Here is a 21,038-nt window from a genome sequence, read left to right as displayed (position 1 = left end):
AACTCAGGACGGCGAATTAACGATCAGACCATCCTGGGTCCTAGCGCCGGAATCATCGTTGCTCACTGAACGGCCGAAGTTACATCAGACAATTCGAATATCGGTTTGCTTCTTATACTTTGTCAAGGAATCTAAACTATCGTTGTGCGGAATCTATCAATATATTTCATGCGTTAATTAAAGACCATTGTCATCATTAAAAAGTCTAACCTGCTTGAGTTCCTGTTGTCAAGTGAGGGAAATGTCTCTGTGAATGATACGATTGAGGTAGTGAAATAAAACATTTACATTTTACCTCATTCGTGAATGTGCCATCCCACTGACCATATCTTACTTTCCAACTTGTCCTCATTGCTTCACTTGCTGTCCAGTGTGAAACACCTTCAGTATAGGCCCAGCTTCTGAGTATTCTTGTGGGTAATATAAACAGTGACGGTAAGTAACATCATTCCTAAATTGCATTCTACTGAGCGGAGTCTATTCCTGCTGTGGAAGGTAGCTAGTTAAATTTGAAGGTGATCGGTCCAAGTTGGTGTTCAAATCTATTGTGCAGGATTTGTAAATCTGAACAAACTCAATTTATGGGATATTACTTCAAGCATACATTTTTTAGCAGAAACCTGCAAAACTTCATCTATGACACTTTTACTCGTCAAGGTTATTTTCTGAAGATGGCTGTCAGTCATCGGGTCCCTTCCCACCAAACTACAGCTTTCCCGAAATAGTTGAGGGAAAGATGTTTGCTGAAGCGATATCCTATTGGGGAGTCCTATTTCCCTCAGCGCAGCAAGTGTGCAGTGCAGCTAAAACTGTATTCAATAATTTGACAAAGCTTCCTCTTATTGCTTATCGATTTTGCTGGTGAACCGTGTGTCCATTATTAAGACTATTAGTTGTAATAGCTTTCATTCTGATTGATCTCACATTTTTGGGGTTGAACCCAGAAGCGTTGCCTTCCGTGATATGAAAGATAATCTCGTTTTACTGAGTTCCCTGATGCAATCAGTGAGACATAACCTTCGTTTGCATAACACTGCGGCTGAGGTCATCTGAAAAGTTTCATGGAAGGAGATATGAAGCGGTATACTTGTAAAGGGCTGAATACACCGCTTCAAGCGATGAAATTCCTCCTCCAGTAACCTATGGGCACTAGGACCGAGAAGGAGCCTATATGTCGTTGGTAAGTCTACCTTAAACCCAACCCATGCCTGCTTTTCTGCGCCACTCTGCGTGCTTTATGGAGAGTATAGTTCAGACGCAGATAGTACACACATTTCACAGTGGGGTCTGCGTAAGGAACACCTGTTTCAAAGCAGCCAGCAATCCAGCATTGGACTTGCAGATCTTTCTGCTGCTGAAGGCGAGCGTGTGAAGCCTCAGACACTCCTCCAGATCTTCCTCAAGTCTTTTGGATAATAAAAAAAAGGTGACGTTTGGGGGAAAAAAAATAAGATCAAAGTTTTTGGATTGCCCCAGCGAGCAACGTGCGATCTATATTTCTCAAGGATTCATGCTGATGTATGCAGTCTTTTATAGAGTAAAAACAGCGCATGCCTTTCTGGAGTCAGAATCCATAAATTCTGACGTAGCCTTGTTCATCTAAAAAAAAATCCAATAACGCCGGGTTTTAAGTTGCTATGATCATCGTTATCTTCTTCCAATGGAGAAACTACGAATTTTTATTCTCAATGCAGCTGGATCGCCTGAAGATCAAACAGCCTGCTAGACCTGGGATTATTTAAAAAAAAACAATATGTTTATGTGTGAGTATAAAGTGGTGGTTTCGTAGACTACAGCGATTGACCTTGAACCTGCCCCAAACCAAAACAGCGTATCACTTTTTATGTATGTTTTAATGGATTGCAGTCAAAACAATACATTCTTTAAAAAAAACAACTGAAAGAGGAAAACACACGAGAGATCAATTTGGGCTGACACCTATATTCTTCTTGTTTTTTTTTGTTATTATCAGAAGCAGAATCGCCGGCGGCGACTGATGGCTCCGTTAGGTGAAGTTGGGAACTATCTTGGTGTCCAGGATGCAATACCTTTTGGGAATGTGCCCGTTTTGCCGGTGGATAACCCGGTTCTCCTGAGTGATCACCTCGGCCAGTCCGAGAGAGGTTTGAGCAGGGGCTCAGTCACGGACCTGGCTCACTTAAAGGGGATTCTCAGGCGGAGACAGCTGTACTGCAGGACTGGCTTTCACTTAGAGATTTTTCCTAATGGAACTATCCAGGGAACCAGACAGGATCACAGCCGATTTGGTAAGTAGCAGAGACAAAGCATCTAATTGCCCTTAAGTAGGTCATAAAAGAAGCGTCTTATGATTCTTTTCTCCTTTTCACGACAATGCCAGATGGAAGAGTTTAATAGAACGCAGCTCCACGATGCAAGCAGACAGCAGTTGGAACGTATTTTGATTCCTATAACGTGATCTAAGAATATCAGACATGACTAAATGATAGGATCATCACATTAATTTAGGTGTATGGTAACGGCAATTCATTATAAATATATCAGCATATCCGCCTCTGTCTATGTCTACCTATTTGCGGGAGGATTTTACGTAAATTCCTTTTAGATAATTAACTTTCAAAATGATAGTCTGTGGAAAATGGATAGGCAAGCTGACAGCGGTCCTGGCTCCGTGTGTGTAGAGAAAAACAGATTCTGGCTAATGGTGCAATGATACGATCAGATGGGGCCATTAATTTAGGTGCATAGCCATTGGATGCTGACTAAGATGCGTTTGCCTTGAAATATATGTCTCCGGCCGCCCATCTACCTGGTCCGACCACATAATTCAATAATCTTATAAAAATGTCATTTACTGGGATCCACACCGGAAACTAACTGAGAATCTGTATGGTTAGATCCTGCAGAGGTGCCCCATTTGTGCAGTTAGACAGGTAAACTGCAAAATAATCAGAGGTGGGATTGTATTGTCGAAGTTGGACATGGATTGCAAACGCAGTGGACTGCTGCAATCATATGACTCACTGGTGGAGGTGATTCTTGGGGCGATCACAGCAAAGACTGATTTAACATATCGCCATACATTATTAACCAGGCTGAGCTTCCTCAATCTGTCTTTGAAAATGTACACGAGGCAATTCGGCCACATGTGCACCATGACCTCGCCATGCATTATTCGTCCCGATAGTTGATTGAAAGAGGTTTAATGTCAAAAAGCACCGTTGCTGCTGACCAGAGTGTACATGGAGAGTTTCTTTTCCCAGCAAAGGGCTCTGAGGCAAGCCTCTGCCTCTGGGTTCACGCCTCCAGCAGGTGTCTATACGGCGGCCGCACTGCTACATTTCCAAAGCACCAGAGATTCCCCCGGGTCCTAATGCACAACACCCGAAATGAGCCAAACTGTGGCTGAAAGTCAGTGTCGCGGGAGGATATCACTTTCTTTCTCAAACACCAACGTGGTTTAAACCATGGGCATAATGAGACAGATCATTAAAGCGCAAGCGAAAAGTGGTTAATATGAAAGATTAGAACTCCCGCAATCATTATATTCTATACTCCAGCGCTTTGTAATGTATTTTTTTTTAAAATGCCACATTTGAAAATAACTCAGTAAAGGGAAACTTTTTTAAAGAGTCGCTTGGAAAACTTTTTTTTTGTTCGGTAATAAAGTATGATTTCGCACCAAAGTCACTATCACCCATTTCACCCGGTTTCGCGGGTGGGCCGGAGTTGGAGGCGTGGAGTGAGGATAAAGATTCAGGCAGAAACTGAATGTGTGCAGTCTGATCGCTGTGGTGGCGCAAGTATACAACAGTAGCCCCTCACCCTCCGCTCTCCCCACAGAGCACTCCCCAGATTCCGGATATTAGCCGGAATAGGTGTCCTTTTGCAGATTTTATGCTTTCCCAGAGCAATATACAGGCACACTGTTCCCCCTGCTAATTGTTTTATAAAAAGAAGATTCATTCTTTTTCCTTTATAGTTAGTGAAAGTCTATTTCTTTTTCTGTTTCTCATCATGTTTGTCCCTGTCCGATGGACCCTCCTCTATGTGCGCTTACCTGCAGCTCCTTAAAACAAGCTGCTGTCTCTTTGACTGCAGTGACCCCTGCCCTTCTCTACCTTGGTGCCGGATTGCACGCACTTTGCCACATTTCATAAGGCGTTTTGTTTGGTTTTTACCCACATAAATTTTAATTTAATCTTGTCCTTAAAGAGAAAGTCTCTCCTTTCAAGTAGAGACGTTAAATATCTCCATCGACGTTTACTTTCCGAGTCTTATCTTGAAGGTCGTAGTTTTCTAGCAGCTCATGAACTGCAGTGAGTGACAAGTCGGTCAAGTAACTGGATTTGAATCGATTTCATTTGAAGCGACCAGGGATTACTGTGAAGGCTGCTGTTAATAAAGATGAACGTATGAAAATTAATACTGAACAGCTCAAGGACAGTATGGAAGTAGCTAATATCATGGAATCCTTAATGGATGGGAGTGGGCAGGTGGGGGAATACTTTGCCCTTTCATGGTCTATCCAGGAATTCAGACCAGCACCTCACAGTTACATTATGTGATGTGGCCTTTCACCACAAAGGAAGATGACAGAAAAGCTTTCAAACAAATGATCACCAAAGTGCAAGCACTAACCATATTGATGAACCTTAAATGATGGTAGTTTATCTCTTTATCTGTTAACGTTCACTGGTATACTCGGTGCCATTACATACACTTTGGGCAACTTTTCTCTTCAAGTTAACAATGTGGTCGTACAAATCATGCTCGATGCTTATTTCGCTCGGTTTAATGTTTAACTCACAGCACAATCGTATTCCATAAAAGAATGCAATCAGTTTAGCTGCAAACTCTGAAGTGAACTGCTCTCTTAAGCGTGCACTGCTGCGGTTTGCAGAGTGCACTGCCTAAAATACACGGGGGTGGGGGGAGGGACGGAGATGCTGGCTACTACGCCAATTTGCAGCATTTTTTTTTCTTCTTCAAGGACTCAATCGCTCGATATGCATCAGTAGATGCGGCGTGTTCCTTGCCGGCTTGTCTCATTTGTTGGGAGTTTCTGCAGCGTGCTTTGACTGCAGGCTGCTCATATGTCTAACGTTTAATGTTTAATGTAACATTCTTCGATTGAGGACACTTTCCAGATTGAACTCCGCTGGGAAATTCAGCAACTGGAAAGTGTAGGCGTGCCTTTTGTGTCAGCAAAACTAAAGCCGAGAAAAGCTGACGAAATGCTCAGCAGATGGACGTGTCCTGAATAAATCCCACCGTCTTAATTCAAACCAATTCAGCCTCATAGACTGATCTTGAAGTTTTAGCCTCAACTTTTGTTTCGCTTCATTATTGATTTGAATATTGCAGACTGCGGATATCGAGCTGATTGAAATTGAGTAACCCATTGCATTTCCGTTCCCACGTACAGTTGCTGTTAGAGGTTTAGGGCGAGGATCAAGGATAGTAAAAGCACTGAACGTGTTAACTTTGACGGCGCTAGGACCACGCAGGAGACCTCACTTTATTATGGGGGCGTTCCAGGTTTAATACCTTTGTACTAATGTGTGTATTTCATATTGTTTTCCTCCGTGCCCGTTATTCCTTCAACCATATGCTTCCACTTAACCAGAATTAACCACCTATAGAAGCTTTTAATTACATTTTAGCATATCATTTAGTGTAGCATTGGTATACAATGGGAACAATAAGACTAGACGCGCCCCAAGTCATTCATCATTTATACACTAACTGAAGGTAAACCGACGCAGGCGTTCTGTGATCTCACTCCATTTTTTTGAAGTCACGTATTTTGTGCTTACTGTTAATATATTGGGTGTGGCATTGATATTTGCACACAACGTCTGTCTTATCTGTTCGGAATACACGGCTACAGGGCTGAAATCAATGGTATGCTGGAGCAACGTATGGGGGAGAGGCTGGTTTCACTGTAACTTCTGAAAACCTAATACCTCAAGGTGTCAGCTGAAAAAATATCACCCAGGAGCGCTGCAAGCTAGGCGCTGCAGTTGGCATGCCAATCATTTTCCGAGTACCACAAGTAATATTTTAAGAAAGGAGGGCAGTTATTCTTGTGGGGCAGCCTCTCCCCACCTCCCACCTCACTTGCAGTTCTGTGGAATGAAGCTGAGGGCCACCCATTCTGCTTCCATTGTGTTATCATGTTTTAAATCTTTGTTTTCGCTTTAGTTATCAAGTTAAAAGCTGGCATACGAACAGGTGTGGAACAAGCAGATAGAATTGTCCCAATGACCCAATCTCATCCTCAAAAGCCAAAAACAGAATCCAAAAGGTCAGCCTTTATTTTCAGAAGTACTCTGTACACTTTTAGGTTTGATATTTTTTGACTGATGGAACTTCACCCATGAGGCAAAACTGCTACATTGTTCTCCTACTCGCCCCCCCCCCCCCTCCCCAACACCCCGGCCCCCACCTCTACACACCCTCCCACATCCTTCCTTTACACTTGAACAATTTTGCTCTTTCACCTTGTGGAACAGAGTAGCTTCCTGATCCCCTGTCAGTAAGTAATGCTGCTGCACTTTGCTGGCTGCCAAGAATCATGGTGAACCCACACACATCTCTGTTTTGTTCTCTCCTCTTAGGAGTGAGTTGGCCTTCATTCGATGACTGGCTTTGCCAGATTGTTTCAATAGGGAACTCTGAATCCCCTCCTTTCCATGCCTTGTACTGGATGTTACGTCATTCTGTGCAACTGGACTGGTTCAATTTGCATTAATTTTAGAAAGCTTTTGCAATTTGCTCTTGGGAGGAAAGTTTCCTCCAAGTGGTTGGCTACAAGCCTTTTTAGATTTGTTTTTAGTAGACACTTTGAATTATTGAGCATTCATTTCTTTCAGATTGGAATGAGGCCAAGACTTTTCTCATGGTACAGTGCATCTTAGGGTTGGTACCAATCAAGGAACAAACCTAGGGCCTCGCTGGCTTTGTGGCTCAGTCTGTACCACATTTTATAATTTCTGATTAATTCCTGAGGAGACCTCCACAATTTGTTGTTTACAGATTTTGCAATGTTGTGAGTGAGGTACCAATGGATAATTAGACTGTGCATCATGGTCTCAGCTGTCCTTTTGTAGATGCCAAGTACTCACTCATGAGAGGTGTTGGCAGAAATGGAGACAGCAAGTAAGAAACATAGTCACCCTGGACACTGTACCTGTATTCACTAACCTAAAGGACTGGGAGGAATTCCAAGATTACCATCTTTGAAGTCCATTTATTTTTAATATTTTACCTTGCTTCTGAAACTCTGCCTGAAAGATATCAACACTTTTCCTATCCATGTCATTGGTTCCAATATAGACAGGGACTTCTCAATATTCCCCTTTCCCCAGAGAACATGCTTGTTCAGTGGTGTCCTTTGGAGGCACCAGGAAGGGAACATATTTTTTGGAAATCGTTTTGGCCATTACAGAAACATCGGTCTATATTCCAGCTAGTAAATTCTGCCTTTCTATTGCCCATCTGAATTACAACATTTAAGAAAGCATTTGGATGGGTATATGAGTAAGAAGAGTTTAGAGGGATATGGACCAAATGCTGGCAAATGGGACTAGATAAGGTTAGGATACCTAGTCAACATGGACAAGTTGGACTGAAGGGTCTGTTTCTGTGCTGTACATCTCTATGTGTGCCAGGACTTTGCTACTTATTGGTCCAAGGTTTGGCAGTAGATTACTTGACTCCCAGCTGATGTGTGAACATGGCATGAACAATGGACAGAAGATAAAACTGGTATGAAATAAATAGCATACTCACTTCCTCTGTTCCAATTTCCTAATATTCTCTCCCTGAACAAACCCATGTGGCTTCATGTTGAGGACAGTCATCCCATGACATGCCAACTATCCATTCTGCGTGCCTAGACAGGAAGTTCTGGTAAACGCTATGTGTTGGGGGATGGAAAGATAAAGGATTGTCTTTTGGGTCCAAATCTGATTACCTGGTTCCATTCTTACCCACTGTTAATAAACATATATCCCCTAAAAGGCATTGTTGAATTTCTACTGAGAACTGGATTCATAGCATTGCCAGTGTTGGACTGGGATGTACAAAGTTAAAAATCACACAACACCAGGTTATAGTCCAACAGGTTTATTTCGAAGCACTGCTCCTTCACTGGGTGGTTGTTGAAGGAGCAGCGCTCCAAAAACTAGTGCTTCCAAATAAACCTATTGGACTATAACCTGGTGTTGCGTAATTTTTAACTTGGTTTCATAATAGATTTCTTTCCTTGCCTGGGATTCCTTAAGTAATCCCTCAGCACACACCAGGGAACTTGAGAAACTTTCTGGGCTGTTTAACTGAGCGCTACCCCACATTGTACAATGCTGGACAGATTATTTAAAACCTTAGTTTACATTAGAAAACAAGATCACAATTACCTCCCCGTACATTGCCATGCTGCAGCTTCTTAACTTGATTTTCATACATTGTCATCTTATTGATCTCCCTTGACCTTGAGGATTGAAATTCTCCAAAGATTTGTCACCTTTTACAGAATTCAGAACAGCTATTTTCAGCTGACACTGCACATGAAGCTGCATAAGACAAGGTCTATGAAAATATAATGGAGAGCTCTTTCATTTCATGATATATTATGCATTTTATTTTTTAGTTTAGGTGTAAAATGGCTGAATATGCTGACATTTCTTAGACAAAATCATAATATTTTCCAAAATACAAGGCTTCTGCTTGAATCACCATTTAAATTAATTTAGTTTTAGGAATCCTGAAATGGGCTCATTGAACTGAAGTTAGCGGATTCACCTTTTTGTATCGCTGGCAATCATAATGGCAATCTATGGCAATCACTGCAAGCCTGTGTTGAGAGCCAATATCCCTTATTAAAGAAAACAAGAAAATTGAGTGACGTTTGTTAAATATTCAAGCATGTAAGGTTGAGACAAAGAGGCCCTGGCAATCACATCCTTTTGAGAGAAAATAAAGAGTTGTTGATTTAAAAAAGAATGTTGCTTAGAAAGCTACACATGGAATTTTATCAGAGTAACTGTCTTTAATGTTGGAATCATTTTAAAATATAGTGTTCAAGTCAGTACTATTTTAGGCTCACATACTCATGGCTCCATGCTCGCAATAACTTTAATTCCATTTTACTATCTTTGATGTCTCTCAAAATGCTTGCATTGAATTAAAGATGCCATTATCAGGATTTCACCTTACTGGCACTTGCTGCTACTTGTTCCACTGCTATGCTAAGCTACTTATTAGCTATATGGTTTAAAGGAAAGTAACGTCTAAGTCCTAGGATAGTAATACAATATAAATCAAATGCAATCTTTGTTTAAGTAGCTGCAAAACATTACGTTGGGATAATTCTTCTGCTCATAACCGCTATGCCAAGTGGCCATCAAATAAACTGGCTTATGAACAGGGTATTAACAGATATGGAAATTTTGTTTTAATGCAATAGGATATTAGTTAGTGATTACAGTTAAAGAAAATAATGCTATGTCTCTTTATAACCCCAAGTACTCTTGAAATTGAAAGACATAGTGGACTGCTTAAATTTCACACTGACTTGCCAATATAAGCTCAATTAATTTTGAATTGTGCAGTAATGTTAGTATAAAATAAACTTACCTCAGTTTAGAGGTTAAGAGAAAAGACCAATTCAAAGACAGTATATTGGAATCAGCCAGCAGATTTGTTGACATATTCCACTCCATTGCCATTGCCTTCTGATTGTTTTACCTATTCCTTTCCAATTATTGATTGGTTCAGTCAACATCTCTTTATTGGATACTTTACTCTTAAATATAAATGCCCATTCGTTGTTTTATTTCTGTTCATTCATAGGATGTAGGTGTCATGAGCTAGGACATCATTGCCCTAGAGAAAGTGGTGGTGAGCTCCCTTCTTGAACCACTGCACTAGAGGGATATTGGGACATCCACAGTAATTAGGAAGACAGTTTCAGGTTTTTAATAGTGAAGAAATGCCAATAAAGTTCCACATTGGGATGGTGTGAGGCTTGGCAGGGAGCTTGCAAGAGGTGATGTTTCCATGTATCTGCTGTATTTGTACTTCAGGGTGTTAGAAGTAATAGGTTTGGAAAATATTGTCAGAGGAGCCTGGATGAGTTACTGCAGTGCATGTTGTAGATGGTGTACGCTGCTGCTACTGTGCATTGGTGGTGAAGGTGGTGGATGGGATGCCAATCAAGTGGGCTGCATTGACCGTCTGTGTCATTCCTCAGACTCTGATCACCAAATCCCCCTCTCTCCAATCTGGATTGTCAGTGACAAACAAAATGGATAGGTTTGTGGTTCATCTGTCAGATTTTGTAGGCCTAATTTCTGAGAGTAGATTCTATATATTCAGTGGCCAAATCCAGAAAAAATGCAAGCCATTTTTAACAACCAAGGACTATCCAGGCAGCACAGGAAGCATTGGCTTTTGTAAGCAAACAGTAAAATGCTGATACAATGAAAATGCTGATCTCAGCCTAAAATATAGACATTTAACCTAGATCATGTTTGTTTGGATACTAATTTTATACACTATCATTTTACATCTCAGCCTATCTCCTTGCTTCTGTGGAGATGTTGCTATAATCTACCAAAACATATGCAGCCAAAAAACAATGTATCTCATTATTTTTGTAAGAATTCTGTGCAGTATTTTAGAAAGAAAGACTTGCATTTATAGAGCAAGCTTCATGATCTCAGGGAGTTTCAAAACACTTTACAGTTAATTCACCACTTCTTGAAGTATATTAAGTGTTGTGATATAGAAAGTTTATAGATTATGTAATTTCTAAATAGGTTTCTCACCATCTTGCCATCTTGACTACTCTATTTTTTCACTCATGTTGTTATCCATTACGCAATGGGAATAATTGTTTTGGGGAAATACCTCTCCTGTGTACTCAACATTGTACCTTTCAGATCCTGCAATTATTGTCCACTGACATGTTATTGAATAATCTCCTCCTACTTATTTGTTCTAATTGCTCATTCATTTAATTATTTTAGCCCACTGAAAGTTATGTGCATGGATGTGGCATTTGATATTGATGGATCTCAGGTCATGTTAAACTTTGACATTATATGATTCTGTGTCCTAAGAGTGCTGGGTTTTCCATTTCCTACAAAATATCTGCTTTATTTTCAAACTCTTCCCACCGCGCTCCCCCTCAAAAGATCAAGTTGACACACTTGGGCAAATGAGCAATCATGAACTATCAAATCACCTAACAAATAGATTTTTCCAAGTTTCCATTTTGTTTGCATGAAATCACCAATTAAAACAATGTATTTTTTCTTGTGCATTTCCTGTGTTTTCATAGTGTAAGTCATCCACTTTTGTGTGAATACCACACAGTCTATACCACCACTATAAACCTTAATTCATTCAAAAAATTAGTCAATAATTGACCTGGACCCAATATACCGACCACTGCAGTGGACAGCTGGAACTTACAACTGGAAGCGGCAGAGACAAACCACTATAAATGCTGGAGGAAACATCACAGAAGGCTTCCAAGCACTGAGGATGTCACCTAGACAGGGGATGAAACGTCTGCAACACAAATTCCCGACTCAGAACCACAACATCAAGCACCCAAGCTACAAATCTTCTCACAAATTTTGAATTAGTCAATAACCATGACTCTCTATTTCCTATCACTCAGCCAAATTCTTATCCATATTGCCACTGGCCCTTATCTTTACACGCTTTTTGAGCAAGAGTGTTATGTTTTTAATTGTCCAGTCCACAGGAACCATCTCCTGAGTCTAAAGTTGACTGAAAGTTATGACTGGGCCTCTGTATTTTCCACTCTCACTTCCCTTAGTATCAGAGGATGCTTCTCATCCAGGCCTGGTGCCTTCTCAACTTTACATTCACACAGTCTATTTTATATCTCTGCCTTATCCATTTTTAAACTCTTTAGATATCCAAATTGTCTCCTCTTTCACCATGGTCAGTGCCACAGATTCCTCTGAGATAAAAACACATGCAAATAATTCATTCTTTGCCATGCCATTTGCCTCCATTCATAAATCTCCTTCTCGTCTGTCATTATTCACATTCCTCCTTTTACCACCTTTTACTATTACATGCCTATAGAAGACTTTTGGACTCCTTTCTATTTTAGCTACCAGTTTCTTCTCATATTTTGTCTTTGCTTTTTGTTTTTGCTTTCTCAATTCCCCTCTGAATCTTCCATATTTGGTTTGGTTCCCAATTGTATTTTCTACCTCACATCCATCATGAACATACATTTTCTTCTTCCTTTTAATCCCTACTTTTTTTTGTTGGACTTTTCCCTTTCACAGGAATATATTTTGACAGTCCTTGTGGAGACAAAGTCTTGTCTTTAACATTGAGGATTCAGTCCACTGTACTAGGGACACTATTACCCTGCAAAGAGAGCTGGATTGAGATTCACTACAGCAGCTCAAAACTGTTAGCCTGTGTGGACCATCATCAGCAGTAGAATTGTGTTCAATGACAATCTCTAAACTCAAGTCTTGACATAACCCAGTCTGTACAATTGCTACCAAGCTCGGGTACCAACTTGAGTTCATAAGAAGTGCCAGAGACCATTCCAAGAGCAGCACCAAGCACATCTAAATGTGAGGAGATAACCTTTTGAAAGTACAATACAAGGCTAGAAACTTAACTGGATTAACCATATACAATGGCTGTAAGTGCAGGCCAGAGGCTCAGAATTCATTAGAGAACATCTCATCTCCTGACACCCCAAAGAGTGTACACAAATCTACATGGAACAAGTCAAGAGTACTCTGCATTTGTTTGATTGAGTGCAGCTTCAGCAACACTTAAGAAGTTTAATACCAGCCAAGATAAAGCATCCGACTTGTTCGGCAACACATCTGGCACCTTAACTCATTCTAATAACAGTGCACTGTACCATTTACAAAATACACTGAAGCAGCACACTAAAGCTGCTTTGACAAGGTTAGATTAGTTTGCCTATAGTGTGGAAACAGGCCCTTTGGCCCAACCAGTCCACATCGACCCTCCGAAGAGTAGCCCATCCAGACCCATTTCTCTCTGACTAATGCACCTAACACTATGGACAATTTAGCATGGCCAATTCACCTGACCTGCACATCTTTGGACTGTGGGAGGAAACCAGAGCACCTAGAGGAAACCCACGCAAACACAGGGAGAATGTGCAAACTCCACACAGACAGTCACCCAAGGCTGGAATCAAACCTGGGACCCTGATGCTGTGAGGTAGCTGTGCTAACCACTGAGCCATCATATCTTTCAAATCTGTGTCCAGCACAAACTAGATAGAAAAGGGCAGAGGATACATGGGAACCCTATTAAGTGCAAGTTACTCTCAAGGTGCATGCCATCTTGATGTGCTGTTCCTATACAGTCGCTTGGTCAAATACCCAGAACTCCCCCACTATTAGCATTAGATTAGATTAGATTAGATTACTTACAGTGTGGAAACAGGCCCTTCGGCCCAACAAGTCCACACCAACCCGCCGAAGCGAACCCCACCCAGACCCATTCCCCTACATTTACCCTTGCACCTAACACTACGGGCAATTTAGCATGGCCAATTCACCTAACCTGCACATTTTTTGGACTGTGGGAGGAAACCGGAGCACCCGGAGGAAACCCACACAGACACAGGGAGAATGTGCAAACTCCACACAGTCAGTTGCCTGAGGCGGGAAATGAACTCGGGTCTCTGGCGCTGTGAGGCAGCAGTGCTAACCACTGTGCCACTGTGCCGCCCATTGTGTACACACCACGTAACTGCAGCAGTTCAAAAAGGTGGCTCACCTCTAACAAATTAGTTAGGGATGGGCAATAAATGCTGGTCCTTTTGTCATGACTACTCTGCTTGTGATGATGCTGGTCTTCAGTTTCAATCGCCACACATCTATTTACAAAGTCAGATGTTATCCAGGCCATATCACTGACTGAAGAATCTAACATTACTCCCTCACCGTGAAATTTCCCTTTGCTTCTTTCTTCACCTGTAAGCTTTTCTAGTTTATGTTCTAAGACTGTAATTCATGCTTTAAGATAAATTGTTTAACAGACAATTTTGAAGTCATATCATAGAGTCGTAGAGACATAAAATAGAAACAGACCCTTCAGTTTAATCAGTCCATACTGACTATAATCCCAAACTAAACTAGTCCCACCTGCCTGCGATTGGCCCATATCCATTCAAACATTTCTTATTCATGTACTTATCTAAATGTCTTCTAAAAGTTCTAAGTGTACCCCCATTTACTACTTCCTCTGGAAGTTCATTCCATACAGGAACTACTCTCTGTGTAAAAAAAATTGCCATTCATGTCTTTTTAAATACTTTCTCCTCTCACCTTAAAAATATGCCCTGAGCCTTGAAATCCCCCAAACTACAGAAAATACACCTTCCATTCACCTTATCTATACCCTTCATTAGTTTATAAACCTCTATAAGGTCATCACTCAACCTCCTGCACTCCAATGAAAACAGTCCCAGACTATCCAGCCTCTCCTTATAACTCAAACCCCCGTTCCCGGCAGCATCCAGGCAACTGTCATCTGAACCCTCTCCAGCTTAATAATATCCTTCCTATAACAGGGTGACCAGAACTTAATACAAAGTGACCAGAAGAGGCCTCATCAATGTCCTGTACATCTTCAACAGAAAGCCCCATATCCTATATTCAAAGATCTGAGCAATGAAGGCAAGCATGATAAAAACCTTCTTAACCACCGTACCTGAATGTGATGCAAACCTTAAAGAATTATGTACCTGAACTCCTAGGTCTCTCTGTCCTACAACACTGCCCAAGGCCCTACATTTAATTGTATGTCTTGTCTTTATTTGTTTTTCTAAAATGTAATACCTTGCATTTATCCAAATTAAACTCCATCTACCAGTCTTCAGCCCATTGACCTAATTGATCAAGATCCCTTTGTACTCTTAGATAACCTCCCTCACTGCCCTCTATGCCACCAATCTTGGTGTCATCTGCAAACTTACTAACCATGCTTTCTATATTATCATCTAAATCACTTATGTAAATGATAAATAAGGTTAAAGATAATGAAAGATAATATCCTTTCTTTCTTGTTTGTGAACACACAACTTAAGATCTCAATTTTGGTGGCTGTTTGCTTTCTAGTTATACTGTCCATATTTTGAACTTCCTTTTACCTTGTGCCCACTTTTAATTTTAACTTGTTTTAGTTTTGCTTTTTTTTTGCTTCCCTTGTACCCTAATTAATCCAGCTTATTTTGGTTACCAATTGTCATCCACTTCACTTAAGTGTCTCTTCAGTAACTCCATTACACTCTTATCCTCCTTGACATTTCCTTTTTAATTTTCCGCAGTTGCTTTAGAGCAGCAGCCTCTATAAATGACCCATTGTTGATATAAATAACCCATTGAAGGTAAGTTTCTGGTCAGTGGAATTCCCAAAATGTTGATAGTTGGAGGACTGGTGATGGTGATGTTATTGATTATCAAGGCAAGACAAATGTACCTTTTCTTGTGCAAGTGAACTCGAGAACTTTAATTTTCTTTTATCATGTATGATGTGGCCATTCCTGGGCAGGCTGGTATTTGTTGACCATCCCTAATTATCTTGAACTACTTTAGTCTGTAGGTCATTTCAGAGGGCAGTTAAGAGTCAGCACATTTCTATGGATCTGGAGTCACATGTAGGTCAGACCAGGTGAGGTTGGCGGACTCCCTTCCCCAAAGGAACTAGATGGGTTTTTATAACAATTAACAATGGTTGCAGAGAGCTGAATTGTGCCAGATATCAGATAAGTGTCAACTGTGGTGAGTTTCATGGAGTGTTTCTTTCTATAAATGAGTTTTCTCATGCTCTCTTCCCAAAATTGCCTCATTACCTCTACTCCAAAGCTCCTATATATTCCACTCATCATATTCTCTCACTCCCTACAGGCACAAGTACTGGCCACTCCCAGGATTCCTGATATAAGTGCCATTTTAAAGCCCAGATGTGCACCCAATCAAGCACTGCCAGTGCAGTTCCTTTCAATTACCCAGGCATGCTGGATGGAGGGAAATTGGCACCCTGCTCTGTTGACAGTGACCTGGACCTATGATGTATGTGTGGTCACTCCCATCAAGCATTGCCTGAGATGGTGACTGACAAGGGGCTGGAGGTGGAGGTGATGAGCTAGGTGGCAGGTTACCGTTCTGACTTTCATGTTGCCCATCTGGTTTCTATTGGCAGGTGAGAGAATGGGAAACTACATATCAATGAGACAATTTGATATAATACTGAGGATGTTTTCAAATGCAAATAGGTCTCTCACTAGCATTTCCCATCTTGCCAGTCAACACTTGCTTGGAAAGTGGGGTTTCTTGCTCTCACTGTCAGCAATTGCCTCATTGCCAATCACATGATTGGGTCAACTTACTCACCAGTGCCCATGTCATTTCAGGAACTGGGATGACTTGTACTGCAGTTTTCGTTAGATCAGTTTTCTTTGCTTTAAGTTCCAGATTTTATCGAATTTCATTGTTATCATCTGTCTTGGTAGGATTCAAATCCATGTCACCAAAACATTAGCCTCAGGCTCTAGATTACCAGCCCAGTGACATTAGCACTACGTCACTATTCTTGGTCAGAAAATGGTGTAAGGATAAACCTATCACTTACAGGTCAGTTAGTTTAAACTCAATAGTGGGAAAATCTCTAGAAATAACAATCTGGAACCAAATTGCATTGCTTAGATGTGTATGGATTAATTAAGGAAAGCCAGGATAGATTTATTAAAGTCAAATTGTGTTTAATTAAGCTGATTGAGTTTTCTAATAGGGGCAAAACAGTTGTTGTGTTATCTGTGGACTTCCAAAGGTGTCTGATTAAGTCATACATAACAAGCTTGCCAGCAAATTTGAAGCCTATGGAATACAAGGGAAATTCACAGCACAGATATGAAGTCGGCTGAGTGACTGGAAACAAATTCATGGTGAATGCCTCTGTCTTTGGGAACAGGGGAAGCTACACATTTGAGTTTATTGGTTTTGTGAAGGGCCTGCAGTTGGCTTTTTCAAGTCTCTGAAGCATATAGGAGCAATGGGATCATTGCTAAGTAATAAACAAAGACCTTAGTCACCAATCTGAGCCCTGAGTTCTCAAATATTCCCTTTGCTGATCAAAGGCTGAGCTATCATATTGGAAACTTTGATGAATTTCATCATCTGTGTCTGCCTTCTTCAAGAGAAGGCTCCCAAAATCTGGAAAATGATTCACATGCTGTGGGAACCATTTGGAAAAGGACCTTGTGTGTTTCGTGAAAGGTTTGTTTTCTCATAAGCTTCGGAGAAGGTGTTGACAATGTCCTGGAGCTCAGTTCCTGAATGAACACACATCTGCGTGCCATCACCATTTTGCAACTCAATATTGAAATAATAGACTTTAGTATGTTTGAATGGGCTGATACATGGCAGTAAAATTTAGTGCGGAAAAGTGAAAGATTATACGTTTTCATCAAAGGACTGAATAGAGGCAAAATAAACTAAAGGGTGTCTTTATAAATAGAGGCATAGAGTACAAAAGCAAGAAAGTATAGTGAACCATTATAAAGTTTGGCTTCAAATGGACAGTCGTCTACAATTTTGAGCACTGTACATTAGGAAACATGTGAAGACTTTAGAAGGGGAGCAGGGAAGATTTGTGAGAGTGGTTCCAGGAATAAGGGATGTTAGTTATATGGATAGATTGGAGAAGTGGGAATTTCTCCTGAAAGAGGAGAGAGTTGAGAGGAGATTTGATAGACATATTTGTAATCATGTAGGATCTCAGAAGAATAGTTGGAGATATTTTGTTCCCGTTGATGGATGGATTAAATACCAAAGGATCCAGATTTAAGATTGTGAGAAAATTAAACAAAAGGGACTTGAGAAAAAAAAATCTTCTTCCCACGTTTGACTTACACATTCAGGCAGTGCACTCTAAGAGGCAGCTTCATTATAGTCTCAGTAACTACAGGGTAAATAAAATATTGCAGGACAATAGGATATGTGTGAAGCAGGGGAACAAGCAAAACTATACCTATAGAAAGTGTTGATGGCCTCCCAAAAACACTTGATACTTCGGAGACACAACTAACCCTGCAATTTGTCAGCTGAAGCCAGATTCTTCTCTATGCTGTAATGGGCTCCTTCATTATCATAAAAACTATGGTTGGAGCTGAATATGGCAGAATCATCTGCAAAATTTTATGCCTGCGTGAAATTGTATCTCTGATGAAGTATATGAAGATGGATGAGGCAAAGACGCTTTCCTGAGGATTTCTAGCAGTAATGTGCTGAGCCTTAACCCGCCATCAGATTGTTTCCCCTTAAATTCAACTTCCTCAAGGCTCTTGGATATATATTTTTGTTGAATGACTGAAGGACACAATTCTAGAAGGGTGGTCTTTATAAATAAAGGCATAGAGTACAAAAGCAAGTAAGTTATAATGAACCATTAACTCAGTTAATTGCTGCCTTGATTTTGAGGACTGCTTTAATCTCTAGTGTTGAGCTGGAGATCTAGGTCTTGCTGTTTCCTGGAGCCAAGAGCTTCTGGCAATATTTGAACTGAACTTTAGATAATTGTGTATTGGAAAGGAGGTGCCATTTGATAATAGTGTTCTTTGTATTCATTGTTGGAATACAGGCATTATTGGCAAGATTAGCATTTGTTGTCCATCCCGATTGTCCTTGAGAAAATGATGGCGAGCTGCTCTTCTTGAGTGATTTTCATTATTGTACTGATGATTGTCAGGAGGTTGACAGAGCAGGAATCAACTGGATTAGATTCAACCTGTTTTTGCATTATGGCATATTATTATGCTACTTTTAAGAAATGCATCATGTTCTTCTATTGGAGTATCATTTCTGTAACTTTATAATTATAATATTAGAATCTAGATTAATGTTGACAACATTTTCTGAAAAAGTGCATGTGACTGAAAACATACACTATTCACATTTTGCAGATGTGAATTTTGGTGACAAGTTAAAACTGCAGGCTGTTTTTCTTATTTTCATGGGAACATGTGTCACCTAAATGAGTTTGTGCTTTGCCAATGGTGTTCCTTTGGTGTCTTATACCTGTCAGTGCTAGCTGTGACCCTCTGCTCTGGATTTCCCCTCTTCATCCCTTATGAGAAAACATCACACTCTTCACTTGATGCCTTCCAGCTTTTTCCAGCTCAGAAATGTTGTTTTATTTTAATAAGCTATAATTTAGGCATATGGACTAATCTGAATTGTCTTGTGGATTGAACTAATTTTAATAACTGAACTTAAAATGTATATTCTTACAGTGGATCTAAAGCTAGGAAACATATTAATCAATGTGTGTGAATTGGGGCTGAATGAATTATTGCAATGGCTTGCATTATTAATGAAGGGAAAGAGTACACTTTGGCAGGAATCAAATACTCAAATACAGCATGAGAAGTGAAATACTTAGCTTTCAACAGATGTGCAGAGATATTGAAATATTGGTATCTCACAAGTCATAAAAGTCAAATGATATAAAAAATGTTAAACCCCAAATGCGTGGATCTGGGATGGATGTGAAGGATAAGTAAAATACCCCATATCTTAACTCATTCTGCCTTAGATCTATTCACTTCTGTTTTTAACATGCATGCAGTAAACTTGCTCTTAGAAGATGGATTCCATATTTAAGTATTTTAATTAGGCTGTGCCCCTTAGATTTATTCACTGTTCTGGTTTCATTCTGGCTGACAAGGTTTCCTAGTCTGACAACTCGAGAGGAGTAGACTACTGCATGGAACAGGCATGTGCCTTTGTAGCATTGCTGATGGATCTGAAGGAACAAGAATGTGATTTTCCAATCCACCAAGGAAACCTGCCAACGTCCCAGCAATTGAAATCCCACACCCAGTAGCCTGATGTCAACACTACCACACCTACAACTTGGAGCAATTTCTCTCCACTGATTCCTCATATTTTGTGGTCCCTATGCTCACCACCACCTTCAAGGGCAACGAGAGGCATATAATAAACGCTGGCCAAGCCACAAATGTCCACTTCCCATGAGTGAATAAAAAATGCAATTGTCTTCTCACTTATCCTGACCTTTATGGACTCCCCCTCTCCTATCTTGATCCCCCTGGCTGTTCCAGTGCTGGACCTGTTCACCCAATCTCTACTGGTTTGATGTTTCCCTCAACCCGGATCTCACACCTCTTCCTTTCTGCTTCCCTGATGTGGCCTGGGTTGCATCCCTTTCTGCTTGACAGGCAACTGATTTCTCAATCTGAACGCCTGTAGCCAGGAGTCCGAAGCTAGTAATGAAGTCTGATGGCTAGGTTCTTTGGGAATATTTGCATAGGACGTGGAAGCAGGAATATGTTTAAACTAACTCTGCAGGGGCATGGGAATCTAGACTGTAGCTTTAGGGTGCAGGACCTGGAGTGTAGGGAGGTTAGGAACATGACATCAATCTCGAAGGAGGGTGCCTGTAAACAGGAAGGTGGCTTGAAGTGTGTATACTTCAATGCGAGAAGTATACGAAATAAGGTAGGTGAACTTACAGCATGGGTTGGTACCTGGGATTTCGATGTTGTGGCTATTACGGAGACATGGGTAGAACAGGGACAGGATTGGCTGTTGCAGGTTCCAGGGTTTAAATGTTTTAGTAGGGTCAGAGGTGGGGGTAAAATAGGGGGATGTGTGGCATTGCTTGTCAAAGATAGTATTACAGCGGTGGAAAGGATGATGGATGAAGACTCACTATCTGAGGTAGTTTGGACTGAGGTTAGAAATAGGAGAGGTGAGATCACCCTGTTAGGAGTTTTCTACAGGCCTCCTAATAGTCCAAGAGACATAGAAGAAAGGATTGCGAGGATGATTCAGGAGAAGAGTGAAAGTAATAGGGTGGTTGTTATGGGGTCTTTAACTTTCCAGATATTGACTGGGAAAGCTACAGCCTCGAGTATGTTAGATGGGTCGGTGTTTGTCCAATGTGTGCAGGAGGGTTTCCTGACACAATATGTAGATAAG

At 40.7% G+C, this 21,038-nt stretch overlaps 1 protein-coding gene across 5 annotated transcripts in view; it reads left to right on the top strand.

Annotated features, from left to right (window-relative positions):
• Window positions 1-420: 420 nt before the first annotated feature.
• Window positions 421-21,038, top strand: part of LOC140481346 (fibroblast growth factor 9) — a 65,750-nt gene continuing 45,132 nt past the window's right edge. Inside the window, exons 1-2 of one of the 5 annotated variants that reach the window (XM_072577387.1) lie at window positions 421-435; window positions 1,973-2,267. In XM_072577387.1, the coding sequence (XP_072433488.1) occupies window positions 1,997-2,267 (271 nt within the window). In that variant the 5' untranslated portion in view covers window positions 421-435; window positions 1,973-1,996. Of the gene's footprint in view, window positions 436-1,029; window positions 1,181-1,213; window positions 1,846-1,972; window positions 2,268-21,038 lie in introns of those variants that run through there. The other 4 variants (XM_072577383.1, XM_072577386.1, XM_072577385.1 and 1 more) reach the window with 4 other exon arrangements.

The sequence above is a fragment of the Chiloscyllium punctatum genome, chromosome 9 (genome assembly GCF_047496795.1).
Source record: "Chiloscyllium punctatum isolate Juve2018m chromosome 9, sChiPun1.3, whole genome shotgun sequence".
Classification (NCBI taxonomy): Eukaryota; Metazoa; Chordata; class Chondrichthyes; order Orectolobiformes; family Hemiscylliidae; genus Chiloscyllium; species Chiloscyllium punctatum.
Note: the sequence above shows the minus strand (reverse complement) of the source record. Positions and strands in the feature narration are given on the sequence as shown.